The following is a 22303-nucleotide window of genomic DNA, read 5'->3' on the forward strand; positions in this document are numbered from 1 at the left end:
CTGCGCTCCCTCCCTCCTCCCGTTGCTGTATAACTTGACTGGCTTGGAGGAGGCGCCGCCGGAGTCGGAGGGCGGGGAGCTCGGAGGAGGGAGCTCGAGAGTTGTGGAGACTAGTGACTGGGAGAAGTCGCAGCCTGCTCGGCTCGGCTGGTTCCCGCTCTCCGTCTCTCTCTTACACACCTACTCCGCTTCCCGCCCCAGCCCGCGCGCCTTGCTCCTTCTCTCGCCCGGGGGCCCCTGCCGGTCGCTCTCCGGGTTTCGGCGCGGCGGGGGCGCCCCGGGGGTGCCCTCGCCCTCCGGGTGCTGGCGGACGGGCGGCGGGCGGGATGTGGCGCCTGGTGCCCCCGAAGCTGGGCCGCCTGTCCCGCTCGCTGAAGCTGGCGGCGCTGGGCAGCCTGTTGGTGCTGATGGTGCTGCACTCGCCGTCGCTGCTCGCCTCCTGGCAGCGCAACGAGCTGGCCGACCGGCGCTTCCTGCAGCTCAATAAGTGCCCGGCGTGTTTCGGAACTAGCTGGTGCCGCCGCTTCCTCAACGGGCAGGTGGTGTTCGAGGCGTGGGGCCGCCTGCGCCTGCTGGACTTCCTCAACGTGAAGAACGTCTACTTCGCGCAGTACGGCGAGCCCCGCGAGGGCGGCCGCCGCCGAGTGGTGCTCAAGCGCCTCGGCTCGCAGCGCGAGCTGGCGCAGCTCGACCAGAGCATCTGCAAGCGGGCCACCGGCCGGCCCCGCTGCGACCTGCTCCAGGCCATGCCCCGCACCGAGTTCGCGCGCCTCAACGGCGACGTGCGGCTGCTCACGCCGGAGGCGGTGGAGGGCTGGTCCGACCTGGTGCACTGCCCCTCGCAGCGCCTGCTCGACCGCCTGGTGCGCCGCTATGCCGAGACCAAGGACTCGGGCAGCTTCCTGCTCCGCAACCTCAAGGACTCCGAGCGCATGCAGCTGCTGCTGACCCTGGCCTTCAACCCCGAGCCTCTGGTGCTACAGGTAGGCGCGGGGTTCCGGTTGGGAGCGTCCTGCCGGGAGGGCCGGCCGGGGAACGGGAGTCGGGAGAAACGGCCCCGCCCGCGCTGGTCGCCCTGTCTGGACCGGGCTCGGCGCGGCGGCGGGCGTGGGAAGGCGGCGGCGCAGGGGGACCCGGGGCGCAGTGTGGGGTTGCGAAGGGCGACCCGCCTAAGGGTGAGAAGGCTCTGGTCAGCTGGACGCGGGCGCATCTCCGATCCGACTGCGGATCCTTCAACGCCAGAGGGAGCTTGTCTCTCGTTCGCTCCCAAAATGTCTCTTCGGCCAGTTTCCCGGGGCTCTTCTCCCTCCCTGCCTTTCTGCTTTGATCCGCCCGGGCTTGCGCTTCCGCGGCGAGCTCACGAGCCATTGGACCTTTTTCTTAGTACTCTTGTCAAGTGTTTTTTGCTCTCCTCTTTAGTACCCCGCGCCGGCTGCCCTAACTTCGGCCCCGAAGTCTGTGTTTTATTTCTTAGCTCATTCACCTGGCACATCATCAGGGCAGCCAGACTGGGAGGATGAGGTTGGAAAATGGGGATCGTGGTTGGGGTGGGGTTCATCCTTGAGTCGTGTGCTTTGGGTGGGATTAAGAAGAGGAAAAATAAGGCACGTTGGAGTTGAGGCTGCGAGGGTGTCAGGACGGACATTTTCATGCTGATCCGGTGACCTTCTCTGTTCGTTTGGTAATTTGGCCGCAGGGAGGAGGTGAACTGTTAGGCCAGGGCCAGAAGAGTCACCTCTCCTGGTTGACGTATTGGCTCTCTCATGACTTAGGGAATAGGCTTTGATCTTTCTGCTGGCGGTGACAGCCAAAAAAGAAAACAGAATCCCTCAAAACTGTGTTTACCTTGGGGAAAGTTATTGAGTTTATACACATTCCCATTCGCCTTTAGTGCGGTGTCCTTGGACAGTTGTTGCAACTGTGGGGGTGTGATCTGTCCTGATAACCTCAGGGAAAGTTACCTTGCTCCTTCCCCATACCAATTGTGCTGTATTTCAAATACAAAGGGTGGGGGCAGGGGGAACATGACATAAAACTAATCCCAAGTAATTTAGATATACTTCACGCCCTGTCTGCGCTGCTAAGAATGTCACCAGTGGCTAGGAGGTTTGTACAGGGTTGCATTTTTTTTTTTTTTAATCTAAAGTGCATGTATAGAAATGTCCATTATTCATTTATATGGCTTGCTTTTCTCAAGTTTTTCGCTGCCCAACTTAGCCAAAAGAAACCAGCATTGTTTGATTAGTGTAGCCAAATAATTTTAACACAAAATAAGTATTTTGCCTCAAATAAAACTGTAGTAAATTTTAAGGAGTCATAGGATGTATGTAATGGGTTATTTAAAATACAGATTGTATATTAAATGTTGCTCTCTTATCAGTGAATAGGATATAAAACTGGTTAAACTTGAAGAAATTACTTTATTTGGTAGTTGCAAAATTAGTCAGCCTCTAAAGTCTAAGTCCATTTTTAATGCGTACATTTTGATTTAAAACTTTTTTTTTTCCATTTAAGCTGCCTTTTCTCTTTGAGAAATAGATGTTTATGTTAGCAAGTTTGGTCTCTGGAGACAGCTCTAGCCATATAGTTTGCTGAGTAGTCTGTCAAATTCTCTGGGATCCAAAAATTTAGTAAAGATCTTCCTTAATAATACACGTTTTCTGCACCTATAGTAATAGCTGCATATTAAAAGGTTTTTATCAGATGATTCTGCTGATGTTAGAACTAACACTTTAAGAATGTTGTACATGTAGTTCTATAAATGTATGTCACTTTAATATGAGAAATATTGACATTTGGTTTGCACTGAGATAAATGCTTTATTTAGGAAATACATGTTTTTGAAGCTTGAAGTTGTCTTGCCATTTTCAATTTACTTTACAGTTGAGATTGTCAAGTATGTTTTCTGATTAACTCTTCCCTTAAACTTTTTCTTCTTTTCATCTTTAGTGATAGACAACTTGGAAAAAAAAAAAAAAAGTTCAGTTATATTTTTGTAATTTAAACTTACTGACACAATCACTTGACCATGTGGCTAGGTGGATTATAGGATAAAAGTTTGTTTTTAGCAAATGAGAAAATACATGTATCAACATTATTGACGGCTGTTTGTAAATTGAAATGTTAATTTAGTTTTATAGTTACATGCGGTGTGAAATACAGATTTGAGGCCTTTAGTACCAGTCAGTCATAGGAATGTTTATTTTTTTGACTCTATTTATATATATTTTGGGGTTCATGGGTTTCTTAAAAATATTTTTAAAAGTACAAGTGTGTGTTTTACAGCTTAACGAGGAACTCCCTTTTTTTTTTTTTTCTCTTTCCAGGAGAGGGAGCTACTTATTGAATTTTTGGACAGTTGGTGAAAAACTAGTTTTTTTTATATTGCCCCCAAATTAACTACTTGGGAGAAAAAGTATTTTAAACTGAATTCATCAAGCTGTTCTTAACAAGAGTTTCCATATAGTAAACATGCTTCCAAAAATAAACATTTAAAAATCTCTTGATACAGTACTAAAGAACTGAAAAGTATGTGTGAATTTAGCCCATTCAATTTGCCTCTTCAGATTTTAAGAAACAGTAAAAAACCTAAGTTTCTGTTATGCCTTGAAAGGAGACATGAATGGTATTAAATGTCTGCAAGATATGATATGGACCTAAAGCTGTACAGATTTGTTGTGTAGATTTCCCAATGTGAAATGATACAGAAGTATGACTCTTTGCCCATTGTTGAATAGTTTTACTAGCTTACAGCAGTTTATCTAGCTCTAAGGAAAAATTATAAGCATCAGCAGGATAATGCTAGAACCGATACCTTCTTTTCCTCTTCACAGTTTTACTTTACCTAGAGATATATTTCATAACAAGTTTGCCATAAATTCTATGGGGAAAAATGCAGAGAGGGACTTTGTAATACAACGTATAGCAGCATTCTTGGAATAGTTAAAAATGAAGTATTTCGCGAGATAGCAAGATATTTTCTGTTACTGATGAAATTTTTACCAGTATTTGTACTTAACCTATTCTTGAATTTATAAACATTGTGAGTGTGTGAGGGAGAAAAATGCTGTCTGGATTTCCTGAAGCTCAAAATGTTATCTCTGACTTTATAACTCAGAGATAGTGAAGATGGTCTTATCTATAGAAATAAGAAAGCTCTTTGTTGTTTAAGGGCAAGAATGTGGGAATTTGTCTTATTTGCAGAATTTTGTCTTGTTTTCTAAATCATGTTTTTAATAGGATTTCTTTAATTTTTAAAATATGTAACTATCATTGTTTAAGCTATAGATTTTAAACCTTCAGTTCTTGTAAATGACATAATACATGGAAAGCATTTTATATAGTGCTTGATGCATAGTAAGCACTCAATAATTAGAAAGTGCTTAGATATTAAATAAGTAAAAGTAACTTAATTATCTAATGCACTTGGTTAACAGTTTTGAAGCTTGTCTGGAATATGGATCACTTTAAAAATAGTTATGTTTTTGAATATTAACCATGCCTTTACTTCCCTAATTTAGTCCACTCCTGCATTACAAGATGAATTTTTACAATTAAACTTGGAGTGAATGTTGTGTCTGCCCTTAAGAATAATTTCTGTAGGTGAAGAATATATCTTTAAGATGTACTAAGATGCACTTTTTGACGTAAACAGATTATGACCATTTAGCTGATTTTTTTACTTTGGACTGTTGGTGAACTTCTTGTGGGACCCCCTTTACTTATCTATAAAATGACACTATTGGATTAGATCCTTTCCTTTTCAGCCTCAACACCCTGTGACTCTTACACTCTCAACTTGAAGTTGTCACTTTGCTTCTGAACTTGAGTTTAACTGGTGGGTTTAAGCTCTTCTGGAAGGGAGTCACAGGTTTGGTACTTGATTCCTGATAGCGTATACGGGTCAGAGGCCAGATTAGCTAGCCCTGTTTCAAGCTTGTCTTCCTAGCCCCAGTTTTTACACAGATGAAATCAGGTTAAAACAAATCAAAATTTGAGACTACCTTTAAAGGAAAATAGTCTGGAGCTAAGGGTAGCTAAGGTTCTTGTGGGGCAGTGGCACCTAGAAAGGATGTTCTAGACTTTGTCTCAGGAGTTTCTTTTCAAACCAGAGTTTAAGGGGCCACCTGCTTCTCTACCAATGATTGCTGCTGTGGTAACCACACTCTCAGATTTAGGCTTCAGAGATGTTTCTGACTAGGTAGTACTGAATAGATTACTTTTTAATCTAATAAATGAATAAGCTTATATCTAGAGGGGTTTTTTTTTTTTTTTCTTGTTTTTCTTCTTTTTAATAGAGGTTTTATTGACACTTGATTGAGCTTAGTGACAGAGCAAACAAAAAAATAACATCTGTGTATAACCCAGGTCTCAAAAAAGATACTTTTATTTTGGAAAGATTGTAGAAACAGATGATCATCCATAGGAAAACACTTCCAGATCAATGGAGCAAAATCATTTGATACCCTGGCCTATTTTCTGTTTATATTCCTATCTTTTGGCCATTGTTAGTTCTGAAAGTGCAGAAATATTTTTTTCGTCTAATATTTGAACTATTTTCCCTCGTATTTCCATTGCATGGGTCAGCACGTATTCCTCTCATACATTAATAGGGAGTCAGTTTTTCAGGGAATCATCAGACTGGTTTTTATTCTGATTTCCTGGCTTCTGGTCTCTGGCTCCTTCCTATATTGCTGTTATTGCTGCTTATTCTTCACAGAATGCTGGCATGTTTTCTTTCTTTACTTTTCACACTAAAACTAATATGTCCTTAGAATATAAGCCCTATACATAATGAACTTTAGTAAATGATTGTAAACTGTCTTAAAACAGTAAATTCTTGGCATAAAATTAGGATAGTTATTCACCCTGATCATAGACTTTGGAAGATTTTAAATTATGTAATCAAATTTTTTATCCACATTTTATGTCTTTTTTATAGATTACAGGAGTTTATCTGTGAAGCAGCTGGAAACTCTTTGGACTTATAGCCCTGGACTTAGAAGAACTGAATTTTGTTTGTTTGCTTGTTTGGTAAATAGTCTGTTAGAAGGTATTTGGATTGAAAAGGCTTTTCCAGGCAGCAAGTAGCTTAGCTGTGTGTAGCTGGCAGGTATATAAATGACTAATTAAAATCAGTATAGTATAATTAGCCCTACCAATAAAGATACTTTGCATCCTGTCAGATGACTCATTTAGGGAGGGACATCTAAGTGTACCTTCATTGGAGTGAATACCAGGGAGGATTTCACAGAGGAATTGAGTTCTGAGGATAAATGGGGTTATGCTCACAGGGACTAGGAGGTGTGGTGATGGCAGTATTGAAATAGCATTCTAGACCACCACGAAGTCACTTGATGGTTCAGACCCTGAGTTTTTAAATGGGTAAAATGGGAATGTTAATACTTATCCAATGAATTGTTTTAAAGGAGAGAATTATTCAGATAATATATGTAAAATATCCTTAATTGTAAAGTTTTTTACAGTATATTATTACTTTGCAAATCAGCTTATTTCACTTTTAGACATGAGTAAAGGGAGGGATTGGGGGCAAGAGGAGAACGGGACGACAGAGGATGAGATGGCTGGATGGCATCACTGACTCGGTGGACGTGAGTCTGAGTGAACTCCGGGAGTTGGTGATGGACAGGGAGGCCTAGCGTGCTGTGATTCATGGGGTCGCAAAGAGTCGGACATGACTGAGCGACTGATCTGATCTGATCTGAAAGTTCCTTAGTACACCATGACATCCGTCTTAGAAATATATAAATTTTACTCTTCCTATGGCAAATGTTTAAATGTCATCCTCTCTACATATATATACATACATCATAAATACCTATGTAGATGCTACTTCAGGCCGTAGTTTTTTTGGAATAGTAATTAAAAGGGCATTAAGGATTTGTCCCATATGATGATGACTATTGTATAAACATAGGTTTCATAAGGATTCAGTAATATAAACCAAATAGTTTAATTTTTCTCTGTAAGTCATAAAGTTAATAATTCTGTTTAGTACATTAGTAAATAATAATTTTAAAAATAGAGGTTAAGTCAAGGTTTTTCTTAGCATTCATAGACTCCGAGATGGAATCTTAAAAGATGTGTTATCTGAGGGAGATCTGACAGGAATTGTGCGGCATTGACAAATAGTACTGGGAACTGACCTCTGTGCCCTTAGGGTGTAGTAAAGATGACAGGCCAGGGCACAGTTGTGGGTTCTTTGCTTTCTGGGGCATTAGGTATAGGCAGCAAACAAATAAAGAGCAAGGTAATCTTAGATTTTACATACTGTAAAAAGAACAAAGCAGATTCCTTTAATGGAGAATTGGATTGGAGATACAATTTTAAATTCAGTGGTCAGAATTTAAGAGTGACATTTTAGCTGAGATGTGAATGATGAGAAAAAGCCAGTGGTACAGAATTCTGAGGGCAAATTCAGAGGTTCCAAAGCAGGATCAAGCATGGGAGTAGAAAAGCCTGGTAGAACACAGGATCATAGAATTAGGCAAGGTCCATATTGTGTGTGACTTTGTAAACATGCTTCATGAGTTTAGAATTTTGTTTTCAGAGCAGTGGGAAACAATAAATGTGTTTTTAGCAGTGCGTGCTTTGTGGAGAATGGTTTAAGGCATCAAAGGCTTTTGCCCTGGTTTGTGGGAGAAAGCTTGGTATGTATTAAGGTGGTTGCAGTTAGATATGGTATGTTTTGGAGAAATACCTGATAGGACTTGATGATGGGAATGGGTTACTGTATGAGAGAAAGAAACATAAAGGATATCACCAGGGTTTTTGGTCTAAGCAACTACTGCTGAGGAAGCCCAGAGAAGGAATGGCTTTGGGGGAGGGAGAACCAAGAGTTTTGTTGTGGTCGTATTAAATTTAAGACAAAGGAATACACATTCAAAACCAGGCACCAGGTATTTAATGCAGAGAGATACTATGCTCCTAGCAGATACTGTGTTATACTTCTGAAGGGCTGTATTAATTCAGTTTGTGTCTTAAAGGGAAGAGGGGAAGTTAGTACTATTCTATTTGCAGATTAAAGAAGTCAGATCTTGACTAAAGAAAGTATGAAGTAGCATTCTTAGGTTATTGGGTCTAAAAGAAGCTGCTTATACCTATTTTCCCCCATTTGACAGTTTATTAGAAATATTTGAGTATAGTGTTTCTAGGTATATCTTTCAACTTAAAAACATGAATCACAGTTGCTAGTTCTCATGAGGTCAGTTGAGACTAGGAAATATATATTTAAAATTTTATTGGCCAAGCAATTTTTGTTTGTTTCTTTTTTTTTTTTTTTTTTTGGTGGTATGGAAGAATATTTCTTAAGATATTTGTTCTCAAAGATGAGTTGTTTCTATTAAACTTGGTAGGTTTTTTTGTTACTGATGTGTTTTGACATTAGTTTCCTATTTTAGATACAGCTAGCTGTTGGACACGATATTCAGTGAAATAACACAACCTTGCTATTTTCAAGACATTGCTTAATATTGTTGGAATTCTAGGTGGGTGGAAATGGCATTCAGAAAATTACTTAGTGAAACAAATGGAACATATCCTGTGACTTGAAAATCTTGAGATTATTAAGATCCTACAGTCTTTGCAATGGACTTTGGCTACTATTTGGCAGTATAAATTAAGAAGCTGAGGTCTTAAAGAAATTTTAGCAAAAATTAGGTAACCATTAAATCATTCCAGTAATTTTACTGTATTCCCCCTCTAGACAGTTCACAAAACTGTGAACACATTAGTCTGTCACCAGAACATTTGACTAATCTCTATGAACAGCTGTTATAACATGCGTTACTACAATGGGATTTTGTTCAAATTTTGGCTTTTAAAAATAATTTTGAAGCTCAGATTGAACCTCTAAGCATTTTGTATGCTTTTGGTAATTTACTCTCTAGAAATGATCTCAAGTTTAAATTGTGTGTATGAGTAGAAATGCCAGTTCTTTGGAAAACCTGTAACTAGATTTTTAGACTATATGTTTGATTATTTATGAGTTTTTTTTCAAGTCATTATCTTTTTACTAGAAATTTTCTCCTTAAAAAAAAAAATCAGTCTTGCAGTTGTGTAACACATTTCTTTTTTAGGCAAACTGCAAAGTTATGTTCTTTTTAATGGCATGTTGTGAGATAATAAATGGCTATAAAATACTTCATATTTTTTGTATTAGAGGAATTACTTATCTTTTAAACTTAGTATGCAAACCCCACTTTTGGTCATGTAAAGAGAGTAAAAGATAATAGAACATGAACATTTTAGAGTTGACTTTAGTTTTTTTTGTCAGTTTTACTTACACATCCCATGTCTCCTTTTTTCAGGACTGTATTCTTATATAATAGAATAAAATGATGTAATTAATATGGTAGGACAGTGGCTGTTGATTAAAGGTTATATACCACAGGATATTGATTAACTCTAGTAAGTAATATGTTTCTGAATGTTAAAGATTTGACACTTGTTTGGTGTTTTCATGGCATGTAGACCGTGTTGGGGAGTTTGTGTTTTATTCTGTAATTCCCAACATGATTGTGATCTAATCTCTACCTCCTTGTCCAGACCCCATTACCTCAAGCCATTCCCTCCTCATTTCACTGCAGGTTCTTTGGCCTTTTTTTTTTTTTTTCTGAATTTCAGTTCTGAGAAGACAGTTTCTGGCTCTAACATATTCCTGCAACATTCTTCCTGCCTCATCCCCAATCTGTGTAATATTATGCTCAGCATTTAGAGTTCTCCCTAAGTAGCACTTGGAGGCTGTCTTTTACTACACAGTTTAAAATAGGTCCCTGTTTTTCTTTCTCAGCATCTTCTGTACTTTTCTGTGATTTGTAACAAATTCCAGAATTTATCATTTATATATGTTTATAATCATCTTCCCAACTCAGACTAAAAAGCCTTGCTAAGAACAGGATTATGTTTTGTTTGCAACTCTTAGCATTTCCAATGGAGTTAGGCTTGATATAGGATTTTTTTAATTCAGGATTTTCATTCCACAGTAACTCTCTTTGCCTTTTAGTCCAGCTTCTTATAGTAGTCAGTGAAATGTGAGTTGACCTTATCTGCAATTCTAGATTTAAAAAGTGAAGAAAAATAGGCCTTGCCAAGTTAAAAAACAAATGTGAAAACACATGAGGTAATTCATGTGCTTTATCCAACTTGGGATGAATAAGCTTATGGTATTTTTGCAGCAAAATGTTTTCTTGTAAGGTGCTATCCCAAAGTCCTTGAAGCATTGCGTAATATGAATGTGAAACATATGTACTGTCACCTTTCCAAAATTTGAAAACTTCTGAAACAGGAATGTTGGGATTGAGGGATTGTATTAGCCTGACTTCACCTCTTAATACTTGCGTGTGTGTGTGTATGCATGCTCAGTCATGTCCAACTCTTTGTGACCTCATAGACTATAGCCTGCCAGGCTTCTCTGTCCATGGGATTATCCCAGCAAGAATCCTGGAGTGGGTTACCATTTCCTCCTCCGGGGGTTCTTCCTGACCCAGGGATCAAACTTGCGGCTCCCCATGTGTTTTGTGGCTCCTGCATTGGCAGGAGGATTCTTTACCACTGAGCCACTAGGGAAGCCCTGCTACCTTTGTGACTTGAGGCAACTCACTTAAGTTATATGCTGATAAAGTTGAACTGTATTTAAAACTTGAGTACCCTCCAACTCTAGAATTTTTAGATTGCACATCCCATTTGGTCACGTGAAGGGTCCACAAAGCATTGTGACTTTTGGTTTTGATCAATAGATGTGATAGATATGTCAGCATTTAGAATTTACTTTGTGATACTTACCTATTATAAATGAAAATCAAATTACAGTGCTGTGTTTATATATATACATATTACCAAGTTTTAAATCTGTGTATTTACTGCTTGTAGATGCACTAGACATCTCTCATAGCACGGAGCCTTTTTACAGTTTAGCATTTCATACTTTTTTCCCTTTGATGGCCCTGATGAATATGGGACAAGTATTATTCCAGTTTTACAGAGAAGAGACTAAAGCGCTAAAAAGTTTTGACTTTGCCACCATCACACAGCTAGTGAGATTCAGAGGTAAAGGTGAAACTTAGAAGCTAGACTAGTGATTTCAAGTCCATTTTCTGCTTATATACTGTTTTACCCTTTAAATATAGAAAGTTTATAAAATATTATGTATCTTAAAAAATATAAAATATCTGAATTGTCTCTTTACTATATTGATTGTATATATTTTATTTTCTCATAAAATGAAGATGATCCTAGTAGTTTTTAAAGCTTAAAAACCTTGATTTTTAAGCTAAAAGGTACCTAGACATGGTGATATCTTAGGTTTCATATTCAAAATACTGTGTCAATTAACAGTGAAAGCATTTAATTTTGCTTTAAATCTTAGAGTTAAGCATTTTTGACTTGATACTTAAATTTCCATTTTAAATTATTACATTGGTAGTAATACTCAGACTTTTCCTTCGGGTGGTCACCCACTTAATGTAAAAAAAAAAAAAAAAGGCAGTAATAGAGTAATAAATATGTTTTTTAACCATTTTGTGTCTTTGTATAATCTTAAACTAATACTTGGTTATAACTTTGCATACTGTATGACATATTCAAACCTGATGAAAAACCCTGAACAATTAATTGGAGTGCCTCCAATCCAGTTAGAATTTAAACCATTCCAGGTTTAAAGACTCTCTTTCAGATGAAAAGTATTTATGCATTTTTCCACTAGTAAATAATCCTGTAAAGTACACACATTTTCTCAGACAGCTCAGCAAACAGCCCCATCAAAAAATAGAAGATCTAAGCAGACATTTCTCCAAAGAAGACGTACCGATGGCCAAAGGCACATGAAAAGATGCTCAGCACCACTACTAGGAAAATCAAATCACAGCTGTAATGACTTACCGCCTCACACTAGTCAGAATGACTGTCATCAGATAGTCCACAAGTAATAAATGCTGGAGAGTGTGAGAAGAGTAGGGAACCGTCCTACACTATTGGTGGGAATATAAATTGGTGCAGCCACTATGGAGGACAGTATGGAGGTTCCTCAAAAAACTAAAATAGAGTTGCCATGAAAGAAAGTAAAAGTGTTAGTCGCTCAGTCATGTCTGATTCTTTGAGACCCCATGGACTGTAGCCCACCAGGCTCTTCTGTCTGTGGAGTTCTCCAGGCAAGAACACTGGAATGGGTTGCCATTCCTTTTTCCAAGGGATCTTCCTGACCCAGGGATGAAACCCGGGTCTCCTGCATTGCAGGCAGATTCTCTACTGACTGAGCCACCAGGGAAGCCCATATGGGAAGCTACCAGGGAAGAGTTACCATATGGTTCTGCAATCCTGCTCCAAGGCATATATCCAGAGAAAACCATAATTCTAAAATATACATGTGTCCTGTGGTTCCTTGCAGCACTATTTAGAATAACCAAGATATGGAAGCAACCTAAATATCCACCTACAGATGAATGGATCAAGAAGATGTGGTATATATACACAATGTGATATTACTCAGCCATAAAAAGAGTGAAGTAATGGCATTTGCAGCGACATGGATGGACCCAGAGATGATCATACTAAGTGAACTAAGCAAGACAAAGTCAAATATATTAATATTGTTGTTTATATGTGGAATCTTAAAAGGATACAAATGAACTTATTTCAAAAACAGAGACTTGCACACTTTTGAAAACAAATTTATGGTTACCAAAAGAGAAGTGCGTGAGGGATAAATTAGATTGGGATTAACATATACTCACTACTATATATAAAATAGATAACCAACAAGAATCTACTCTAGCATAGGGAACTATACTCAATATTTTGAAATAACCTATAAGGGAAAAGAATAAAAACTCAATTGCTGTGCTGTACAATAGAAACTAACATAATATTGTAAATCACCTATACATTAATAAAAAGTAAAGTAAAAATATAAGTAAAAAATGAAACACACATTTTATTTCAAGTTACTTGAAATTGTGTGCCTGTTGTGTTAGGCAGTTTGAAAATCTGCCCAGCACAATGGGCAGATTTTTAAGATTTTGTTTAAAGAAAAAAAAAAAAAAAAAAGTGAGCCTCAGCAGTATACTTCTTATCCTAGCTACTGTGTTTTATACACTGTGGAAGTTTGGTAATCAGCAAGTAAGATGTTTTCTTTCTTACTGCTTGATATATTTAATAAATCCAAGTGGTAACATCTTAAAATTTTTGTCTCTCAAACTCTGCTTGATCATGGTACATTTGGTTCTAAGCCAGAATTGTTTTAAATACAAATTATAAATATTTTGGCTTCCTTGGAGCATTTTCAATAGAATGCTCAGTAGAATTCTGTTCTTATTAATGAAGTATGACTTTTGATTATTCAATGAAAAATTCTTTTCATATGAGCAAGTGATGTGAATTCATTTGTTAAAGTTCTTCCAAAAGATTTGGTAGCAAATTATATGAAAGAATTGTTGTGCTCTTGTTAAAATGAGGCAGAACAGGATTTCAGCTAACATTGTCAGAAATTGCTATATGAATATAAAGTTGCTCAATATGACACTTGTTCATATATTTTATTCTCTTCCATGAGGGACTTGAGTAATGAGGTATATATTTGACTGTCGTTCACTTGGAAAGGCTCCAAAAACAAGGAGGCATTTGTACATGTGCAGATGTTGGCAGGGTTCCCTTTTCTCCTGTTGTCAAAGACCATTTTAGTTTCACAAAGATATGTTTGTATCTGTTTGACAATATGGCATGTGAATAATATGCCAATAGTGTATGTGGAGGAGTTTTTTATTTTTTGCACTGCAAAACTGTATAATCTCACATACTTAGTTATTTTCAGTGCTTTTGTTTTATATATCAGATTTTATACATGAATACTTCTGAGAAATAGTTAAATCTTTTGTAATCATTTTACCTATAAATTTTCAAGATTATGGAGGTATTTTAAGTTGGGAGGAAAAGCTGAAAATAATGTGTGGTTAGCAATTTTTGCATGTCACATTGGAAATGAGCAATCTGTCACTTTCCCTAGTGCCCACAAGAAGTTTTAAAATCTCAGGTAAGATTAAAAATGTGCTTTCCTCTAATTACTAAAGAATCAGTAGATACTGTCTGTGAACAAAATTGAATTAATTCATTTACTATATTTAAAGATTCATACTAACATCTAAATTTTTAATTTACATAATTAGTATTATATTACAAAACTGCAGATATTGAAATTTAAACAGAAAAGGTATATATACAAAGAACAAATACAGTTATTGTACATTTGATAGTTAAAAGGAAGCACACATTAAAATAGGCAATTGTGGATGAAGTATGACTCTATAAATCTTTTGTTTTAAAGTTGATACAAATTTTAAAGTTAAGAGTGTTACTGAGTTTTGTCAATTTTATAAAAGCTCAGAGTAAAATTAATATCACCCACCTACTTTCTTGAGTTCCCAGAAGAGCCTCATCTCTGGCTCTTATGTAGATTGTTCAATTTTTAGCAGTAGAAGTAGGCTATATTTATATTCTGTAGTGTTTTGCTTAGTTTGCCCTGCAATCTGTGTAAATATCATCTGCCTCTAATTTAAGGAAAGGACTGTACTGAAAGGGCTTCCCTAGTGGCTCAGCTGGGAAAGAATCGCCTGCAATGCAGGAGACCTGGGTTCCATCCCTGGGCTGGGAAGATCCCCTGGAGAAGGAAACGGCTACCCACTCCAGTGTTCTGGCCAGGAGAATTCCATGGACTTGTATAGTTCATGGGGGTCACAAAGAATTGGACATGACTGAGTGACTTTCACTTCACTATTCTGAAAAATAGCTCTTTAAAAACGCCTCTGGTCACGTGATCTTCCAACAGTTGTTGAAAGTATTACTTCCCACCCTTTTGCTCTTTTTTCAACTTGTAGCTGGGTGTTACAATACTGCAGAGTACTTTAGAATAAGCCTGCCATTTTACTTAGGTTGAAAATAACTTGTTCATAATCCTGGAAGACTTTTGTTTTAGGATGTTAATCTTACTGCTGCTGCCAAGTCGCTTCAGTCGTGTCCGACTCTGTGTGACCCCATGGTCTGTGTGACCCCATGGACTGCAGCCTACCAGGCTTCTCCGTCCATGGAATTCTCCAGGCAAGAACACTGGAGTGGGTTGCCATTTCCTTCTCCAATGCATGAAAGTGGAAAGTGAAAGTGAAGTCACTCAGTCATGTCTGACTCTTAGCAACCCCATGGACTACAGCCCACCAGGCTCCTCCATCCATGGGATTTTCTGGGCAACAGTACTGGAGTGGGGTGCCATTGCCTTCTCCGTTAATCTTACTAGTAGTTAAAAAATCCATTAGAAAATCTTGGCAAGATCAGGAGAATAAATAATTTTGAAGTTGGATTTAAGGTGATTAGACATGGGGTGACATTGAAAAGGGAAGCAAAGCTAACTTGGCATCAGAGATACTTGGAGTGGCGATTGCATTGTAGGTTATCAGACTGCTCTTTACCAACCTGTGGGTACAGATTAGAAGACATTTCCCAAGAATCTTTCTCTGCATTCCTCTCCTGCCTGCTTCTGGACTAGATTAGGTCCCTATTAAAGACTCTTAGGACCAGAACCATTTTTTTGTAACTAATACTTAATTACACTCATAGTTATTTGTTTGGTATTTGTCTTCTAAAATTTTTATTTTAGAGACAGTGCAGTTCACTCTTATTGCCAGCATAACAGAGTGCCTGATGCCTGGTAACACTTGCTGGCTAATAGGTGTGCAGTCCTGTTCATTCAAAAGAAAGTTTTGGTTGATTGTATGTACATGAATCAAAAAGATAAAGGAAAACATCTCTACTTTTAGATCTGGTAATAAAGTGTCTTGTGTTTTGTTGATCAGTTTGATTCTGAGATTTCAATAAGCAAGACTTATTTTAGCTTTATAATGTGAGGTGCTCTATTAAAAAAATTTCAAGTCCGTAGTAATGGTATGAGTTAAAAAAGAAATAAAGTTACTCACAGACCTAGAGAACAGACTTGTGTTTGCCAAAGGGAAGGGGAGGGGTGAGGGGGGGTGAACTTGGACTTAGCAGATGCAAACTATTACATATAGAATTGGATAAATAACAAGATCCGACTGTGTAGCACAGGAAACTGTATTCAATATCCTGAGATAAACCATAATGGAAAAGAATTTTTTTTTAAAAGAATGTATATATACACATATAACTGAATCACTTTGCTGTTTAACAGAAATTAACATCACATCTTAAATTAATTATATCTCAATTAAAAAAATGTTTATGTCTTTTGAACTATTGAATATAACAAGAAAATCCAAGCTCATGCCTAGCAGAAATCTCTACTGCGAGGATCTGGGGATAGACCTAGGATATCCTCATCAGAATGTCTTGTAATGAAGATAATTCTTTCGTAGAGTTTTCCATCTGATGAAGGTTGGCCATTTGCAAAATATCTTGGAGCTTGTGGAAGAATGGTGGCTGTAAATTATGTTGGAGAAGAACTGTGGAGTTACTTTAATGCACCATGGGAGAAACGAGTTGACCTCGCTTGGCAGTTAATGGAAATAGCAGAGCAGCTCACAAACAATGACTTTGAATTTGCACTCTACCTCCTGGACGTCAGCTTTGACAATTTTGCAGTTGGTCCTAGAGATGGGAAGGTAATCATTGTGGACGCTGAAAACGTTTTGGTTGCTGACAAAAGGTTAATCAGACAAAGTAAGTATATAACTTGTAGGGTTTTTTTCCTATGTCAAATGTTTACATTATATGATGCAGATTTTTAAAACTTCCTCCTTAAAAAGCAACTCTTAGTCACAGTTTGTCCATATATAGTAAAATATACTTCAGGTTCAAATGGACCCAGATATACTGTGTGTGGGCTGTGTGTGCATACACGTCTCTTCCATACTGTCTGCTGCGTGCTGTGGTTTAGGACTCTAATGCAGTATTAAGTTTTTATTTAGTTAAAGGCTACCAGAGAGACTATACTGCTTTTGTAGAGTCTGTTTTTCTGTGGATTCTCTTACAGTAATATTCTGTGTTTCATTTTTCTGTGAGGTCCCTCCAGTGATTCTTTTTTTCCTTTTTAACCATGTAGATGATTCCTAGCACTGCAGATCTCTAACTCTGGTTTGACATTAAACTTTGCTTTCATTTATTTATGAGCTCTTCACTGGATAGGTGGGCAGAATGTCTAAAGTGTTTTGAAAATTAAGTGTCATAGGAATTTTAGTTTCAAGGACAAAGCCTGTGGTTCTGTAACTAATGTACTTAGTAAAAGAAACCTCAGGGTTGTTGTTTCACAGTAAAAAGCCTTGTATTTTTAACCCCCTCCTGTCATGTGGGTCTGTTGATGAAGAGACCAAAAGTTTGTGGCGCCTGTGGAATGCAGTGAGTGTAACAGCAATGTATTAGGTTGACACATTTTACATTATCTCAGCTTATCTTGTTAAATACTTGATTTTTCTCAATGCCTTGTTCCGATTCCATACTCACAAAACTACTTTCTGATTCTTTCTTATCTGCCATGCAGATCCTTTCACAGGGAGTGGATGCCCTGCTCTGAGTACATCATTCCCCACTTAACCCCTTTATACATTTGTGGAAGTTGCAGCAGCTTAAACTGTGCTTTTTTTCCAAGTATTCAGTTTTTTTTTTTTTAATATATATATTCACAGAGTTGTGCAACTTGCCTAAACTCTACAACATTATTATTCCAGTATTTGTAAAAATAATTTTTTTGTAAATTTTTTTTTTTTAACCATGGGCATTCCTGGAATACATGTTACAATTTTGTACCAACTAATTCCTGACCTTGGATGAATACAATATAGTTTCTGTACTTTGGCATTTCATACAGTGAGCATTGCTCCAGTGCTTTTTTAGCTCTGGCTAATTCTTTTCAAATGTCTCATGGTAGAGCTGGCTAAATAGAAACTTTGCAAAAGGCTGTATTTATTTATTCACCCTCTTTTCTTACCTTTTTCTAGTAAATGACCTTTACAGGGAGATTGTGGTTTTGTTGTGGCAACTCCCTAATGTCCTTCCCTTTATCATCTAAACTAGTAAAAGCAATACACATTTTCTTCCAGAGAAAATAGATCTTTCATTGAGAACTTGTTGCATCAGTTAGTTTCTTCATTTCCCACCCTCCTTCTTAAAATCTAGGTTTTCTTACTTTCCCATGAACAAGTATGCATAAGATTCTCTGCTGCTTTCCCTCTATTTTTAAAAGTTGCTTACTGCCTTTCTCTACTTCCTCAGTGTCCATTCATTTCTCAGCCCATTAAACCTGACTTAGAAGATCATGTTACTATTTGCAGTCACCCAATTGGCAAATTTGTGAAGTGACTGATTAGTAACAGCTTTCTGAAATTATTTCCTCCTTTGGTTTCCTCCTGCTCAGGTAGTTCCTTTTTCAAAACATAAATCTGATCTTAGCACTCCCTTCCTTAATGCTTGTAATGACTTCCAGTGGTTTGTCGACTAAAATTCGTACACTTTACCAGAGAATAATCTATGTGACTTGGCCTTGTTCTGCTTCATTTTTAACATAACTCCAGTGCCCTTAATGCTTCCGCTATAGTGGCCTTTTAGTTTCTTGAGTGGATCTTTCTACTGAACACCTCACAGCTACTTTATATTATTCTGTATGTATAAAATATTAATATTATCTTAATAGTGTCTACTTTGTCATCCAATTAGAACCTCAGACTTTACTGTTAATTTTTGTATCAAGTGTTTGTACAGTCTGACCTTTTCCCTGGACCTTCTTTAGTTGTTGTCATCATCCTAGCACCTCCAGTCTTCAGCCCAGAGTACATTTCTATTAGATCGTGGTCATGACCACAGGACGTGCAGCCTTCTTCTCTAGCATTGCCTGTGCCTCCTCCCCAGTCACCTGTGCTCTAGCGACAGTGAATTTATTATTTCCTTAATGTACCATCTGTACCAACCCCTTAGATCCATGCCTTGGTACATACTGTACCCTGGGCCTAGCATGCTGTTTTCCCTCTTTTCAGACGTGTTTATCTTTCAAAGCCTCAATCAGTTGTTCCCTGTGTGGCTTTCTGCAGTCTAAGGCACTGGAACTGCTTACTCTGTACTCATGTAGCACTATGTCAGACTTGCATGTGGCACTTTCTCTGTATCATGGAGAATTTCACTCTAAGCTGAACCCTTTGGCCTTTAGTATGGAGAGACCCTTGTCTGATCCTTCTCCCCTGCCTTGGTGGACTCCTTATAAATGTCTGTGTAGAAATTAATATATTTAAATGTTTAATGTAATATAGTTTTAAGAACCAACATTACTGTGTTCATTAGTCAAATGTTACATTTTGGGAAACAATGAAAAGCCTTCTAAAATGTATTTTTCTCTTTCTCCTTCTTTCCCTTTTCACAGATAAGCCTGAAAATTGGGATGTATGGTATGAAAGCAAATTTGATGACTGTGATAAGGAGGCTTGCTTATCATTTTCAAAAGAAATTCTTTGTGCTCGTGCCACTGTGGACCACAATTATTATGCTGTTTGTCAGAACCTCTTATCCAGACACGCCACGTGGCGTGGCACTTCTGGAGGACTCCTCCATGATCCACCAAGTGAAATTGCCAAAGACGGCCGCCTCGAGGCCTTGCTGGATGAGTGCGCAAACCCAAAGAAGCGCTACGGCAGATTCCAGGCTGCGAAAGAACTGCGTGAATATCTAGCACAATTAAGTAACAATGTGAGGTAGTCTACGGTGAACTTGTCTTTGCTTTTCTTCATTTACATAGCACTGGCTAAAAACGAAAACTACCAAAACCTATCCGGAAAAATGACATTTGGAAGTAATACTTCCAAATGGCTGATAAACTTGCACTGACAGATCTTACGTTAACATCCACCAAAATAAGACATGATTTCAGAAATCACGCGCTGCTTCTGCAGATGGGTTTGTTCTTAAACTTTGGAGGCTTGAGCTCTTGTTGACCGCTTCAGCCCCTGAATGCCTGACTGGATTAATGAGTATTGTTAAGCTATTGGAAATGAGTCTGATAGTTACATTGGCTTGTGTATCAAAGGGTACTTGGTACTTGACTTAGTTTGCATTACTGTCATGATTTTGTGAATCTCTTTTATTTACTTTGATTATCAAGTTAGATTATGGCCTGTTTTATAGGCTACTTTTTCCTTCTGATGTGTAGGGTTTTTTTTTTTTTCTCTTCCATTTTTATGTTTTTTATTAAATTTTACACATTCAGGTTACTATAGGTGTTCATTTACAGTTGGGCTAGTTTTCATTCAGTGCTATGCGGTACATATTTACCGTTAGGATTCCTAGGTTTACTGTGTTTTTCCGAAAAAACAGAATTCAGTTTTCAGAAAACTGAATATTTTATTGTGTAAATACTTATATTTCTTCCCACTTTCTGTGGCTTCACCATTGCATGAGATCATTTAAGGTTATTTAACAGTTACATCCCTCTATGCCAATAAATTATAACTGTACACTAAATATGAACTTTGGCATATGTTGCAAAATGTCATTTTTGTCCCTTAAAATGCTTTAAGAGTATACTAGCAATCTATACCTTAATGTTAATTTAATTGAGAGGAAAAAAAAAACCAGTATTTTTTAAATGCTAACTTGTCCAGGATAGTAAGCATATGCCAAAGAAATATTAGACCTAGTCCTAGATTTTAAAATTGGTCACCTACTTATTCTTACTGTCCTACTTCCAATATTTTGAGTCTGTCATTATTAAATTCATATCTTCCTGGTTATTCTTTAATGTTGAAAAATTGTGCTACTACTTCCAAACGTATGTAACTTCAGTTACATTTCTGTAACTTCAGTGTGGTAGTTTTGCAAAAATCGGCGTGGTAGTCATTGTTTGAGTTTAATCTGGCATCATAACTTTTTAATTTATTGATGGACTAGTAATTCTAACTATAAAGCAGACAGGTTTATTAGCCAGTCTGTCCAACTTGGTCTCCATTACCTAATTGTTAACCATCAACAACATCAAATTTAAGTATGTGGATAAAAATTAACAAATGTGTGAAATTTCTCTCGGGTGTTTTTTAAAGTTAAAATATATGTGTATATAAATTGGCTAAAGCTAATGTAGGTGATATTTTTCTGTTTGAAATCGTAACTTTTGTTTACAGCAAAGTTTGATGTAGTGTGCAGTATTTAGTTCTAGACTGATCTTATTCTAATCAGAACGTGATTAAAGTATGCACAACCAAAGCCAAGTTTTTCTTTTTCCTTCATTCAGCAACTATTTATTGAGCATCAACTCTGTGCCAGGTACATTACTAGCTGCTACGCACTGTCTGAACATGACATATGGTTAAGTAACTTTACAGTGATTATCAAAGACTTTCATGTGGATATTTCTTAAGTTGAAATAGCATTCATTAGGATGTTGCTTTCATGTTCTTTTACTGTTGTGATGGACGTTCTACCTGTACTATCTATAACAGTTGCTAAAGAAAGAGCAGGAGGAAATCAATAAAATTAATCCCAGTTTAAAAACTGGAAGAAGGGTAAGATCTCTTCCTTATAAAATACATTGCATTATGTTAATTTTAATACATTAGTACATTACATATGCCAACTAGCCCTCAAAGAAATATTCAAGTGCTGGAAATTTTACTAAGCTGACTTTTTACAGCTTTGGAAAACTTTTGAGGAGAGTAGGTAAAATTACTTGTCAGACATTCGCCTCTTGCCCAAAACTTCGAATAAAATACACATTTCAAAATGGAGCACCTTTTATATTTGTATAAGTATTCATTACAAACCTTAGAATGCCAGTCATTAGAGCAGTTGTCTTACTGTTTAGCAAACATTTATCTTACTTTTTGGAAGGGCGACTGTGATTGCAGAACAGGAAGTGAGAAAACACTGCCAGCAGTGATTGCTTCTTGAGGTAGTTTTTGATAACTACCATTTTTTCTGTGAGATTATGTGGAATTTCTTTTATCTTTGGAAAAGTTGAGAAGATAATAAAAGAATTAGGAATTTTAAATTACAGGGAAAAATATATATATGAAAAGCAATAAATATTTTGTTCACTTTGCTATCAAGATGTTCACTATCAGATATTTATTATACAGTAGCAATTTATATTTTTAATCATTGCCCATTAATAGACACAGTAAAATATTTTTGAATCAGACATTTGGGGTTTGTATGTGCATTAAAATTGTCTTTTGTACTGTAAGTTACTGTTTAATTTGAATATTTTACCAGAACTGTCTCCCTGTGCCTTTATAATATAAAGTTGTTTCTACAACTTTTAATAATCTTAATAAAGAATACTTTAAGAACCACA

At 37.5% G+C, this 22303-nt stretch overlaps 2 protein-coding genes across 3 annotated transcripts; one reads left to right on the forward strand and one right to left on the reverse strand.

Annotated features, from left to right (window-relative positions):
• Positions 1–57: 57 nt before the first annotated feature.
• DIPK2A (divergent protein kinase domain 2A) lies at positions 58–22303 on the forward strand. 2 transcript variants are annotated; one of them, XM_086385723.1, is made up of 3 exons: positions 58–983; positions 16392–16695; positions 19382–22303. In XM_086385723.1, the coding sequence occupies exons 1-3, from the start codon at positions 327–329 to the stop codon at positions 19711–19713; spliced, it is 1293 nt and encodes a 430-aa protein (XP_086241849.1). In that variant the 5' UTR covers positions 58–326; the 3' UTR covers positions 19714–22303. The 2 variants fall into 2 exon arrangements, with proteins under 2 accessions (XP_086241849.1, XP_086241932.1); XM_086385806.1 differs by lacking the exon at positions 58–983 and adding an exon at positions 1091–1175.
• Positions 500–2973, reverse strand: LOC147379246 (uncharacterized). Its single transcript, XM_086385891.1, has one exon. The coding sequence runs from the start codon at positions 1366–1368 to the stop codon at positions 958–960; it is 411 nt and encodes a 136-aa protein (XP_086242017.1). The 5' UTR covers positions 1369–2973; the 3' UTR covers positions 500–957.

The sequence above is a fragment of the Bos grunniens genome, chromosome 1 (genome assembly GCF_055505025.1).
Source record: "Bos grunniens cultivar Pamir isolate PY7600 chromosome 1, Bosgru_T2T1.0, whole genome shotgun sequence".
In the NCBI taxonomy this organism is placed as follows: Eukaryota; Metazoa; Chordata; class Mammalia; order Artiodactyla; family Bovidae; genus Bos; species Bos grunniens.